General features: G+C 33.1%; 2 protein-coding genes across 2 annotated transcripts; one reads left to right on the forward strand and one right to left on the reverse strand.

Moving 5' to 3' along the window:
• The first annotated feature begins 5,960 nt into the window (after positions 1-5,960).
• On the forward strand, positions 5,961-7,396 carry LOC145581272 (F-box/kelch-repeat protein SKIP25-like). Its single transcript, XM_081638307.1, has one exon. The coding sequence runs from the start codon at positions 6,058-6,060 to the stop codon at positions 7,237-7,239; it is 1,182 nt and encodes a 393-aa protein (XP_081494433.1). The 5' UTR covers positions 5,961-6,057; the 3' UTR covers positions 7,240-7,396.
• Positions 7,397-8,409: 1,013 nt separating this feature from the next.
• Positions 8,410-12,954, reverse strand: LOC145594639 (phytochrome-interacting ankyrin-repeat protein 2-like). The gene is made up of 3 exons (XM_081650969.1): positions 12,141-12,954; positions 9,037-9,208; positions 8,410-8,898 (listed from the first exon to the last, which is right to left on the reverse strand). Exons 1-3 carry the CDS (start codon positions 12,282-12,284, stop codon positions 8,687-8,689), a joined length of 528 nt encoding a protein of 175 aa, XP_081507095.1. The 5' UTR covers positions 12,285-12,954; the 3' UTR covers positions 8,410-8,686.
• Positions 12,955-14,130: the final 1,176 nt, after the last annotated feature.

Genomic DNA, 14,130 nt, shown 5'->3' on the forward strand with positions numbered 1-14,130 from the left:
GTAGTCCTTGGTATCCTTCTCAGGGGTTCTCTTTATGGGCCGGATTGATACGCGCTCTCCTCTCAAGTCCCTTTCTTCTTATTAAACTATTAACTCACTTCTTTCTAAATTTATAATTTTCTGACAAACCGCACTTTAAAATTTTATTCAATTCAACTCATCTTTCTAAAATTAAATATCGGATAAGTAGATGCTTTTTAAAAAAAGACAAAGTAGAACAAGTATGAATCACAAATATGACTCGTATAGAGAGGAAAGTCGTAAGCTCATAACTAATCTTAATTAAAATCTATATTTACAGTACAAGTGTAAAGAATAAAGCTTTTTCCATGCATTAAATTGTCAAATATTTTTAGGTATTTCTTTTCTTATAAAAGAAAATTACTCATGAAAATTAAGTGGTAGAAGTAAGAACCCCAAATGAATGAATAAATGGGACCTACAGATATTCTAAGAGATTTTGGTTGGAGTGTACCTTACTATAGTAATTTTCAGATAAATAATTAAGGTTCCAACTTCCAACAACAGTCCAAAATTGCCTTTTTGCCACTCAACGAATTTGCCTTTTGAAAATAAAAACCAACCAAAAAGCTTTATTTTTTCTTTTATTTATTTATTATATTAATATTGTTATTAATTTTCTTGTGAATCAAATGACATCTCACGTACTAAACAGCTCACTAAAAATTCAATGCAAAAAAGCCGCCTTTATTCCTTTAATGTGAACCGACATTGCATGGTCCATCTTTCTCATCTACGAGTCTGTATTTAACCATGCAATTAATTAGTAATATATTTCCTCCGTCCCAAAATTACTTTTAGTATTTAATCCTATTATAATAGAGAGTAGTAGGGATGTAATTTAGGGACGAAGGGAGAACTTTTAAATGTTTGCATGGTTAATACTCGTATTGAATAGTAAGAGTCTCACACTGTTCCTTTTCTATTGCTCTATAGAGTAAAGTTCACGAAATTAATAACTGGTGCAAAATTATACATGTGGGTGCAAATAGATTAGAGGAATAGACATTATCGCTTTGTTTGGATAGCAAAGAAGGAAGGAAAAGAAGGGGAGGGAAAATGGAGGAAGGGAAGGGAAAAGAAAGGGAGGGGGAGATGAGCTCCATTTTCCCTCCAAATCTCTCCAATTTTGGAGAGATTGTGGTTATTAAAGAGAGAGGGAAAATGGATCTCTCCCTCTCCTTCCCCTTCCTTCCCCCAATCTTTTACTCAAACAAGAGATTTTGTCCCCCTCCATTTCTCTTCTCTTCTTTTCCTTCCATTTCTTCTTATCCAAACAAAGTGTATGAGAGAGTATGACTGATATAGTGTATAATGGGACAATATACAAAATGAAGCTCAAAATAAAAATACAAGGCAAATAAAAAGAGGAGAAAGTATGACTGATAGGCGGTTTTTACACGATAGGTCTTCACTAGGAACAGTTGAGGTTAAAGTGGTGGAGATGTAAAGTACTATATTATTTGTGAGATATAAAATATTCCAAAGTTCGTTAACGGAGGTAGTATTATTTTCCAAATAAGCTTAACCTAAGCTAGTAAATGGCTCATGTTTGAACTGAGCTAGCTAGGCTGTTGATGACCCCATACCAGCTAATAATTTGGATGAGGTGGGGAAATCCGTATGATATGTAATGTATGGGTGTTACATGTTGCTTCCCAAAAGTCGCTTTTTGCATTTATATGGAAGCTTGACATTTAATTTTGTACACATTACTTAGGTGTTCTATAATATTTAACTTTATCCTTATTTGCAAAATTTATTATATGTTTTTTTTTTAACTTTTCCAATTTGGCATATCATCGAATTACATAGAGAAGTTTCATAGGAAATTTACAGGAGTGAGATCTTTTATTTTATTGTTTAGAGAATCAGTAGGGTGGATGATGAGAATCGATCCCAAAATCTCTTGGAATCGTGAGGGAAGATATTTCATTTTGATTTAGATATATTATACTCGGTAATTGATAAATAATAAGTAATGTTATTTATTTATTTATTATGATAAAATACCTTGTATATAATTTAATCTACTCTGTAATAAGTTACTAATGTTTATTCTTTTTGAATAGTACTAATGTTTATTCTTATACATTAAATAGAATCAATTTTGTATTGATTTGAGATTTTGAGATATTATTTCATTATAATTGACATATTTTGGATTTTTTTCACTATTCACATACTAACTTTGTATATACCTTTTGACTTTTTGAGTATATCTAAAAAACAATTAGTATATCATGAAACTGATTGTTAATATATTAACTAGTGAGTAGCCCAGGCGTTGCCTCGGGTTACTCCTATTATAGACGTGCAACTGATAAGGCTTTTCAAAATTGCAATTGTCATTGAAAAACCGGAGTTATTTTTTAATTGAACATTGTGGTTTGCACTTATATAATTTTTTTTTTACATATTAATAACATACTTGATAATTGACTTAGATGGTGAAATTCTTATCTTTGTTATAAGAGGTTGAGGGTTCGATTTGAATTTTAATAATATTAACTTTTTAAATAAATTTTAATGTTTGATTGGACATATAAATGATCAAACTCATAAATTGACAAGTATGTCAAATTTGATTGTTTCAATTATTATAACAAAAACTTTTGAATACACCCGGTTTACACTAATTTTACTGTACATCGAGCATGATAAGGGTAACTTTTACCTAACTTTAGGGTAACTTTTTGCCTTTTTTGGGTAACTTTTAACATAATACAATTTTTATATAAATAGACAATAAGAAAAGTTTTTAATGGTAATTTAACTACATTTAATCACAAATAATTGATTTTTAGTCATTTAAAATGTGATTCTTTACTAATAATTTTTATTTGTATTGGATTACTTTTATGCATATTAGGGTAACTTTTATTTATTTTAGGGGTAACTTTTGATCAATCTAGTCTATCTTTATAGTGGATGTACAATAATTATTGTACACCCAATTTTTTTTTTAAAGTTTGTATTATTATAAAAGGAGAACGTATTTTTTTTTATTATTATTACAAATTATTCCCATGGTTTCAAAAAAAAAAAAAAAAAAAAAAAAAAAAAAAAAAAAAAATTATTCCCTTCAATGAAGGTCCATAAAATTATTAATGAGTGAATATAACATGGAAAACATGGTAAGAGTACAGCTTTTCAAACATACAAATTAAACTTTCATAATCAATCAAATGAACAACAATGGCTTACTATACAATTATGTACGAGCCACTACATACATTTAGCCTTACGAATGAAGGATAATTCTCTACTCAACCTAATCTAACAAATTTGGACCATTGGTCATTGGACCACTTGTATAGAACAATTGTGCAGTGTTTTCAAATATGATAATTAATGTATATATCCAAGTGCTACATGCTAAGAAAGTGATAATAATCTAATATATATAAATAAAGTAGGCATTTTTGGAGAGCATTGGGAGCGCCATGTAAGCAAAGGTAGATTTTCGACCAATTAAAAATTAGATATCTATTTTATTTTAGAATTAAAAAAATCACTTGCCACTTAAACAAAAGTGACGAATGAAATTTTAAATTTTTGCCACGAAGGTAAAAACGACGAATAGTAATTTATTAAGATTTTAATTATTTAAGAACACTAAATTTTATCATTTTTATTTGTTACAAAACTAACAATTATCTTTAGATATTAGGATTTATATTATTTAAAAAACTAAAAATTATATTTTGATATTTAAAAAATATAAATTATCATTTGATGTTAATGGTTTTATGTAAATATTTGATGATATGATATTTTCATACAAAATTTTAAAACTTATAATGCAAGAAAAAAAATTAAGAGATCACCAAAAAAATATTTATACACAAAATGTATATAAAAATTCGTGCATCGCACGTCACATAAGCAAAAGTAATATTTCGACCAATGAAAAATTAGATTTATATATTAATTTTGAATTTAAATTTTCATCGCCATTTAAGAAAAAATTAACAAATGAAATTTGAGAATTGAAAAAAAAAATAGTAATTTAAGATTTAAATTATGAAAAAAAAACAAAAATTATCTTTTTTATTATCTTTTACATTAGGATTTATATTATTTTAACAAATAATTAGAAATTAAAAAATATATTTTGATTTAATGATTTTATCTAACTATCCGATGAACGAGATAGTATTTATTTCAATTTATAAATTCAAGTTTTATATACGTAAAATTTGAATAGGAATAATTTAAAACTTAACAAAATATTTTACCGTAAATTAATGTTAAAATAATATAATAGAAAATAAAAACAAAAAGTATTAAGAAATTACAAAAAAAATATACAAAATGAAATATTTAAAAACCGTGCATCGCACGGGCTTACATCTAGTAATAATAATGGAAAGCACTTGTATGTTAGTGTGTAATTTATTTTTCTTTTTAATGTTTCAACTTATAACATTAGTTGATTAAAGTTTTCTTTATAAACATAGTATGTCAATAAATAATATACGGAGTATCAAATATCAAAGTCATCAAGGCCAGGTTTAGGTTTGTGCAAATATTTTATTTTATTTTATTTTTTAAAAGAAAAGAAATATCGAGGTCTATTTCTCATGTTCAATATACAAATATGTATAAAGGAATTACGAGAATTCAAATTTTCATCCTTTGATTAATATAGTAATAAAATTCAAAGCAAAGTAGTTAAAGAACTCGATTTGACTTAAAATATTGACTTTGTGTTTCTCCTAAATAAATAAATAAATAAAGAAATTTCTTTATAATATTGATTAAAATTAATTTACTAAAACTTACATGATGACATTTAATTAATAAGTATTCTCTTTGTTTCTTTTTATTTGTTACATTTGATATTCATGTTCTTCAATGTACATATTTGATTATGAAAATGTCCAAATAAACATAATTATATATAATAATTAAAAAAAAAATTAAGATAAAATTAACAATACACCACATGTTATAATTTTAATCTTTAAAATAGTATATGTTCAAAGTCCATGCTTAACACTATACACCGATCAAATTGAAACACTTTAAAAAAATAAAAAAATAAAAAAAAAAAATAAAAAAAAAAAAAAAACCGAAATATTGAATACTAGCACCAATAAAAAATTTATTTTTTTATTTTTGAAAAAAGAATAAAAAAAATTGTAGCAAAAAGGCCTACAAAAAGAGCCAATTCTCCATCCAAAAAAGTTGGCAGAAGGCAGCATAATTCCTGCAAACTTAAAAAAGATGCCAGTCGTATACTTTCCACTTTCTAGTAGCACGTGCATGATGATAACATAAAGGTTGCCTAACTTACTAACCCCAAATTTAATTTAAAGTAGCACGCTACATTCCTCTATCTACTTCCTTTATCCACCTTGTGTTCTAAGACAAAATCATGTTTGTCAAAAAAAAAAAAAAAAAAAAAAAACCAACAAAAGTTGGGATTCATAAATTAGGATTTGTTCTCTTCACCTAAAACCTGATTTTCATAAGGTCGGATCTGAATTATTATTATCTTATCTAATTAATAATTTGACTAAATTTTAACCGCATTTCAATACTAATCTATAAAGAAAAACATTATCAAAATGGATCTTGTTAGATTCGTCTCATCATGAACTCTTCAAATATGTAATTTTCATAATTTTTTTGCAATACGTAATTAACGATATTTAGCACTAAGTAAATGATGATTAAAAGTTTTGATCTGGTCTAAGGTTTCTGGTCTGGCCTAATATGATCTGAATATATTAAGAATAAGTAATAAGTCCTAAAATAAGTTGAAGAGAACATGTCCTCCAATAACAAGGTTGTTTAAATCTCAAAAAGAAAGGTAAAAACTCATTTTTTGCATAAAAACTTTTTTTTTTTTTTTTTTGAAATAAATAAATATAAAAACACCCCAAAAAGAAGGGCAAGCTCCTATCAATTTAAGCCCAAGTCCTCCACTATTATCCTTTCCCACCTCCCTTTCTCTACCACACATATTCATTTCTTTCTTTTTAAACACACCCTTCCCTCCTACCCCCAAAAAATACTAAAAAATCTATGTCCAAAAAAACCCCAAAACTCTCCTACCATGATAGTCCCCACCACCACCACCACCGCAACAACCGCCGTGATCACCACCGCAACCACCACCAACAACACAATGATTCCACAAAAAATGAACAACTTATACCTGGTCTTCCAGATCATATTGCACAATTAATCCTCTATAAAATCCCACCTTCATTACTTTATACAATTTCCCATTCATGGCGTAGTTTCATCTATTCCCCTCTTTACCCTCCTTTTTACTCTCTTTACAGTCTTTTGATCCCCAATATTACCATCAATTCTTCTCCTTCAAACCCACAACAATTTCTTACTCCTATTTCTTTCTTTGCTTTTGATCCCATTTGTTTTAAATGGGAGCCTCTCCCAGCCCCACCACCTTTGTCTCTTCTCCTTCGGCACCCGCCTTTCATCTCCCGCGACCTTCCAGTTCAGTCTGTTACGGTTGGTAACAGACTGGCTGTGGTCGCGGGGACTACAGAGCACCTTGCTCCCGCCTTGTCACGGCCCCTGGTGTTTGACCCCATCTCGAGGGACTGGCGGTATGGTCCGCCTGTACCAGTGCCCCGCAGATGGTGTGCTACTGGGGCACTTGGTACGTCCCTTTATATGGCGAGTGGGGTCGGTCCTCATTTCTCCACGGATACCGCCCGATCCGTGGAGCGGTGGGACTTATCCAGGGGCCGTGACAAGTGGGAGAAGGCCAGCTCTCTCCGGGACGGGCGGTTCTCCCGGGAGGCGACCGATGCTGTTGGTTGGCGCGGTCGCCTCTGCATGGTCAACGTCAAAGGTGACACTGCCAAGCAGGGAGCTGTCTACAGCGCAGAAAAAGACCTATGGGGTTACATGAAGGAAGGTATGTTAGGCGGGTGGCGGGGCCCAGTGGCCGCAATGGACGAAGAAATGATCTACGTGGTGGATGAATCCAAAGGGGTTGTGAGGAAGTACAAGGAGGAGACAGATGGGTGGGTGGATGTAGTAGAGAGTGATAGGCTGCGAGGGGCGCAGCAGATGGCGGCTCGAGGCGGGCGGCTTTGCGTAGTTTGTAAAGGTGGGAGTGAGATAGTTGTGGTGGATGTGGTGGCATCGCCGCCGCAAATGTGGGTGGTTGAGCCACCACAAGGGTTCAATGTTGGTGCGGTTCATGTTTTGCCAAGAATGAGTAGGACCTAATCAAGTTTGAACTTTCTTTAACGTCCTACACCATACAAAAAATAGTGGTAGTTTATATCAAATTAAAGATCTTAAAAGATGTATTCTATTTATTTAATTTTTTGGTTGTAAGAAAATCTTGGATTTTTAATGAAAGTATGAGAAAGATTTTGTATGTTATGGAAAGAAATACTGTATGAAAGATTTGATGACAAAGTCAAATGAAAACTTTTTAGTTCATGTAAAAATTGTCCACAGATTTAAGTATTGTCGTATTGTCAATCAAAATGTCAAAGAAAAATGGATTACAGTAGTTCACAACTTTACAATTTGCTACCTCAGCTGATTTTTTTTTTTTTTTTTGGTAGGGAAAAGTAGTAAATCAATTCAACGAATAATAAAAACAAAAGAAGCATTTTTAAGGTGGATTTTATACTTTTCAAACCAAAGATTTTGTATATTTATAGGTGTTATACAATGTTTCCCTCGTATGAAAATTAATTGATTTTTTGAGGAGGAAACAAAATTAAAATGGACTCGTTCACACTTCACATCCAAAGACAGTGAACCTCATATACATTTGTGTAAGAACATAAAAATATAGAGGAAGTTTAATCAACTCGGTATAGGTTAGCAAGAATGATCTCTTACAGCTCATTATTAAAATTTGATCGCATAACCTCTTGATTGTGAGATGCAAACATTTTTCACTAGATAATCCTTATTTGTGCGTGGTTGGTGAGCGACCAAAACCAATTACACAAGAGCATCAATCTATGTATCAAAGATACCAAATGTCCAAATGATAGTGATGTACTTGCATAGCATTATGTTGACAAATTTATGCTTGAATAGTTTAATTTGCTTTGTTCTTCAACCAAACTATGTAATCATGTCCAATTGATGTCGGTTAATCAAGGTTACAAAAGATCTAAACATCCATAATAAAGAACTGATCTTTGGTTATTAGATACAAAAAGATGCACAGTGAACAATTTATTGTTTAGCTAATTTTGCCAACATCATATTTTGATGATAAAAAAAGGAGCTTATCTATTGATTACTTGGTGTATCCAGGATTACAAGATAGCCTACATCAGGAGGGCTTTCCATCATCTATAGCGGCAAAAACTCTGCTGACTTGATATTTCCCCCTATTCTAGAGATTTAAATCATTGGAGAAGAGTAATGTAAACCAAGTCTACTTTTATTTCATAAATCATTCAACGATGACAATTCCATATTACCTGATATACTACTTATGAGTTATGACGCAACCCCAAAAGCTACATCATCATATAACAAAATCAAATGTCGAGCTTAGCAGTCAGTCATTACATACCACATACCAGAGCATAGTAACTGTATCATAAACATCAACAACTAAATAATAGACAATCGATCAAGGTGGCTAAAAAGCTAAATATAGATGTTGAGAGTGAAATGTGTGCCTGAAGGCAAGGCAGCTTCAGTTATCAGAACAGTATGATATCTCACCAGAAGACGAACTGTCCTGCAAACGCTTTAGCTCATCATAAGCCCATTCAAGGCCAGGGCAATAGTGTAATGGTGGGTTAAATCGGCTGTCATTAATATCAGGTGGCAAGAAGGCCCCATTCTCAACCAGAAATCTGACTGCTTCCCTATTCCTTTCTTTAGCTGCTAAGTGGAGCGGTGTCCCTGAAATGCCCAAAAAACCATAATCAGACCTCAAGTAAAGAAAAAGAAAAATATCTCCCAGCAGGGAATTTAAAAGAAATGAAAGCGGATAAATTAAGCATGGCAAAAGGCCATAAAGCAAAATACATAATTACTTACAACGACAAGGACCCTTGGTCCTGGCTTCAATATTAGCACCCCGCTCAAGCAACACATCCATGACTTTGAGATGGCCTCCTTCAGCAGCAAGGTGAAGAGGCGTGACACCTTGCATTTTGGCGCCCCAAGCAGCCACATTTGCATCCATTCCCTCATTAAGCATTCGTTTAACCTGAATGTAGGCCCACGTTTTAAAACTTCAATATCAAGTTTAAATTCCATGGGGAAAATGCAATTCAACTATGCATAGGTAATATACTACTATAAAGAAACAATTATCTTCTACTAGAAAACAAAAGCAGCATAAAACACTGCATAATAACAAGAGTGCAGTCCAATGAAAAAAAAGTGTAGAATAGAATTTAGTTATTTTTTATTTTTTATTTTTTTTAAAAGATGGTTGACGACTTGACGTTCATAAATGACAGCTTCACTTAGTTAGAGAGGTTCAGGAATCATGAACCTACTGCCACACCAATTATATGTGAAATACCAACTCTAAGTTTGTGAGTAGCACCAAGTGGCACACAAGCTAAAGTCTGTAGGTTACATTAACATATGAGTAACACCAATTCTACGTAGTAAACTAGGCACCTTGGAAACCATCTCATCTCATACCTTGAATATTCCTAGGCACCTTGGAAATAGATTCCTACTTTTTCAAGCCATGTGAATTCTTATTTAGTACTACCTCCGTTTTTTTTAATTGACACGTATTCCTTTTTAGGAAGTTTTATTTTAGTTGACACGTTTCCTTTTGGGGTAAATTTTTTACTTTGCATTTACAAGCTACCCCACTAGCTTTTTCATTCTCTGTCACTCTCTCTCCTCTCCTTAATATATGTGCCTAAATCAAACGCGTCAACTAAATAGAAACGGAGGAAGTATTACTTTCCAAAAGAGCTCCAAGGTCTGACACATTGCCCAACTATAAGCAAGCAAATCTTGTCCTCAATTATCAAATCAGCTCCAATTCTAGCACAGAAAATCATAAAAGCAAGCACTTATTTCCTAAATCCTGAAAAAGTGAAGCCAGAAGAGCTCTTTATCTCACAGAATAATCCAATCCTAGACAAAGTTGAAATTGGTATCCCTTCCATGTCAGTTCAAAAGATACTAAACTCAAGGCTAGATTATAGTTAGTCAAAGGATAAACTTAAGGAAAAACAAGTAGCAAATCACAGCAATCACATCAAAGCTGGAGCAACTTACGCAGCATTCCAGGACAGAACATATTGGGCATGGAACGATTCATATGGACTACTTTAACAGTTTAACATACTAGTTTATCCTATTGTTGTTGTGGGATATACAATTATAAGAATTACTCCGTATAATCCTAGGGGCTAGGGCCATCAGGGTCTAAATTAAGCTCAGGCTGGTCCTTTCCAGCTTAAAAAATCAAAATGAAGTTCACTTTAGCAACAATAATAAGGTTAAATAAACAAGTATTGATTAACAGAAAAGAACTTAAGTTCGGTAAAATCCATTTTTTTACACGGTCAATGCCCACTTGCCTATTCCTTTTCCTCCTCTCTCTCTCTCTCTTTCTCTTTTTTATTTTATTTGTTATAATCAATTAGTGCTGTTCACAGAGATAAAAAACTATCCTATAAACTCTCTTATGTCATACACACCTACACTTTCTCAAAACCAAATTTTTTTCAACCATGTGAAAATGGTGCATAGGTTAGAATATAATCTAGCCCGCTGTGTGCAGACTTGTAGATAACCCAAAGAATAATGATGCCAAGGAAAACAACTCAATAAGATTAGAGATATGGTTACCACATGGCAAATAATACTCTAATTCCTATTAATACCTAAATCAAGGAAATACCCTAAAATAACAAAGGAGAATAAATCCTAATCTTACTTTGTTACTAAAAACAACAGCCAAAAGATCCAAGCTCGCTAAACCTAAAAAGATTTGTCCACATTACTTCAGCAACTCAAAGCATACTCTTTCCCAACCACAGATTTATTAGTCCACTCAAACCCAAAAGATCCAAGCTCGCTAAACCTAAAAAGATTTCTCACTTTCATAAATAATTTAGCTTTTACCAGTTCCTTCTTTCAGGTCAAAACTAAGCACTTCCATATCAATAACATTAGTGTTAAAACAATTTTTGATAATATCATTGCGCTAAGGCCACATCTTTATGTGACTATTCTTGCTAATCACATCATAAAGATAATATTCAATCTAAAAATCTTTTGTATAATACAGACAAATTTCATCACAAGAGACTAAAGAGAGCAGCCCTAGATCTTATACTTCATTATATATTTATATTCCATAAGTAAATAAAAAATTTCACAGAAGAAGGGAATTGTAATACTAAAATTTAGCTAACATAGATGATGAAACAATGTCTAGAAACTTAAACGACAGCCCAAAAATCTATCAACTATAAAACACTTCTTGATCTGCTGCTTGTAAGGCCAATAGAGCCAATCTATCTGTTTCATTTTTTTTTGACAGGACTAAGAAGAGTCTACATAATCTATGGTCTAGAGGAAAAACAGAGTGGAAACAAGAAGCCTCCTTCAAGCAATAGTGTTCAACTGTTCAACGGAGTGACACAGTCCCTCTATCCAGCACCTCATCATCTCTATCACATTCATACAAACCCATAATTACAATTTGATCTACTTCTGACACCTACTCAATCACTCTAAGGGGCTTAAGTTGGTCACAGCCTCACGAGCCAGCAGTTATAGGAACCATGTTGGACTGCCAATTGAAATTGGGGCAGATTTAGACATGTTATGACCTTCTGAATCTTTAATGACAAGTAATTGTATTGACGAAGGGGGTGATCTTACCGTAGTAAAGAACCCTCCAAGAAATCTGAAACACATATCACACCAAAAAGGCTCCACTTGGTTTGCAGATAATACTACAGCAATGAGCTTCCACAAAGCTAACACCCATCTTAACCAAGAAAATCTAAATATAGAATCAAGTCAATCAACACCCAAACTTCATAGAACACTGCCCGAAAGAAACAAGACGCACATATATGGATCACTACAACAATTTTCAACAACCAAGAGCAAAAAAGTGTTAAAACTATACAATCAAGAAAGACAAGTTATACCTCCTTAAGGTCGCCCTTCCGAGCAGCAATGTGAAGCGGAGTCCAACCTCTATCATCGGTATCAAAACTCGACCTATGCGACCGCTTCCTCAACAATCTTCGCCGGGAAATCCCCAACTGCTCAGCTTGAGGAGTAATCAGCATGATGACTATTTCCCTCAATAGCACAAAACCCTTTTCCTCCGAAATCAATCACCAACTTATGAAACACTAAACAACCCTTGTCTTCTAAAACTCAGAATCTCCCTTTCAAAGATTGAAAAATCAATAAACCCAGATGAAAAAAATCACTAATTTACATGATTTTTCAGACAAAACACTACCCAAATCAAAATCAAACTTCTTTCAGATTACTTAAATTGAAAGTGGGAGAAAAAACGCAAAGAAATTGAAATTAGCGAGAGAGAGCTAAGTAATTAGCCATGTTGTAAGGAGCAAAAGGATTCAAACCAGGACCAAGAACACGAAGATTGTTAACAAGGATGATTGAAGAAGCCGTAACCCAAGGTAGCTGATTAAACAAGGAGATTATGAACATTATAATTTTGTGCAAAACCCTAATTTGAAAATTCGATGAACTGGGGAACTAGGATTAAAAAAAAAAAAAAATTATAAGAATTTCATACGAAAATCAAACAAAACCTCGATTGATAATTAACAACATGTGTGATGATTGTTTGAAAGAGGGGAGGAATTGATTAGGGTTCACGGCTATAATTGAAGAGTAAGGTCAAGGAGGAAGAGGAGGCTTGGCGAAATTGAGAATATTTGTTGAGGTTATGAGATGAGAGAGGAAGGAATTTTGTATTTCTAGGATTCTAGCCTTTTTTAGGACTCTTATATGGATAATAATTGGCTTGAGGGTAATATATGAAAAGGAGTTGAAACTGATAAATTTTTAAAATGATTTTGTAATTTTAAAATTCTACTATCTCCGTTTCAAGTTATTCGCAGCAAAGGAGGGAGTTGCAGATTCCTAGGCAAAAGATCATAAGCTTTATTATTGAAAAATTAGGGATACACTTAAGTACTAATCCAACCCAAAACCAACACCTAGCACCACCACCACCTAAAGCTAGCACCAACACCTAGCACCACCACCAGTCCACCACGAAACCACCACAAAACACCCACGAAACCACCCCCGAATCCACCCACGAATCCACCACAAAACCACCCACGAAACCACCCAGAATCCACCCCCGAATCAATAACCCATCACCACCCACGCACGAACCCAAATTCCGAACCCCAAAACCCACTAATTCAAATTTCAAACACCAAAACCCGCAACCCACCACCACCCACGTACCCAGATTTCGAACCCATAACCCAGATTTCGAACCCAAACCCACAAGTGAGAGGACGGCCGACAGCGTCATGACTTCCGGCGAGGTGTTGTGGTCGAATTGAGGGTAGATCGGTGAAGAAAGAGATAGAAATTTTGGGTATGGTGGTGGTGGTGGTAGTGGTGGTGATGGTAGTGGTAGTGGTTGGCAGTTGAATTAAATTGGGAGGGGAATGATTTTGGTAGAAATGATTAATTTAATTAATGTAGAGTTTAAGTTAATGAGATAAAATCAAAAGTTTAATTAAGGTGTTTAAAACCAAAAGTAAGGACATATGTGTAAAATCACCCTAAAAAGCTTACAGTACTATAAAAGGAAAAAAAAAAACTTGTTGCAAGTAATGTGAAACGACTTTGGTAATTGTTGCAAGTAACTTGAAACGGAGGGAGTATATTTTCTACGACTCTTTCAATGGAAACTGATAAATTTTCGAAAAGATTTTGTAATTCTAGAATTCTATATTTTTTATGACTCTTTCGATGGTATTTGAGTCTACCCCAATTAATCTCAGTGATAAATAAATTTAGTTTATCACGGAGTAAAATCGCTAAACCGCTCCTTGCTTCAAAGAGAAATTTTGAGCAAAACCGCTACCTTAAGAAGAGCGGTTTTACTCATTTTCAGCGCAAATATTACACTAT

The sequence above is a fragment of the Chenopodium album genome, chromosome 2, assembly GCF_948465745.1.
Source record: "Chenopodium album chromosome 2, dcCheAlbu1.1, whole genome shotgun sequence".
Taxonomy (NCBI): Eukaryota; Viridiplantae; Streptophyta; class Magnoliopsida; order Caryophyllales; family Amaranthaceae; genus Chenopodium; species Chenopodium album.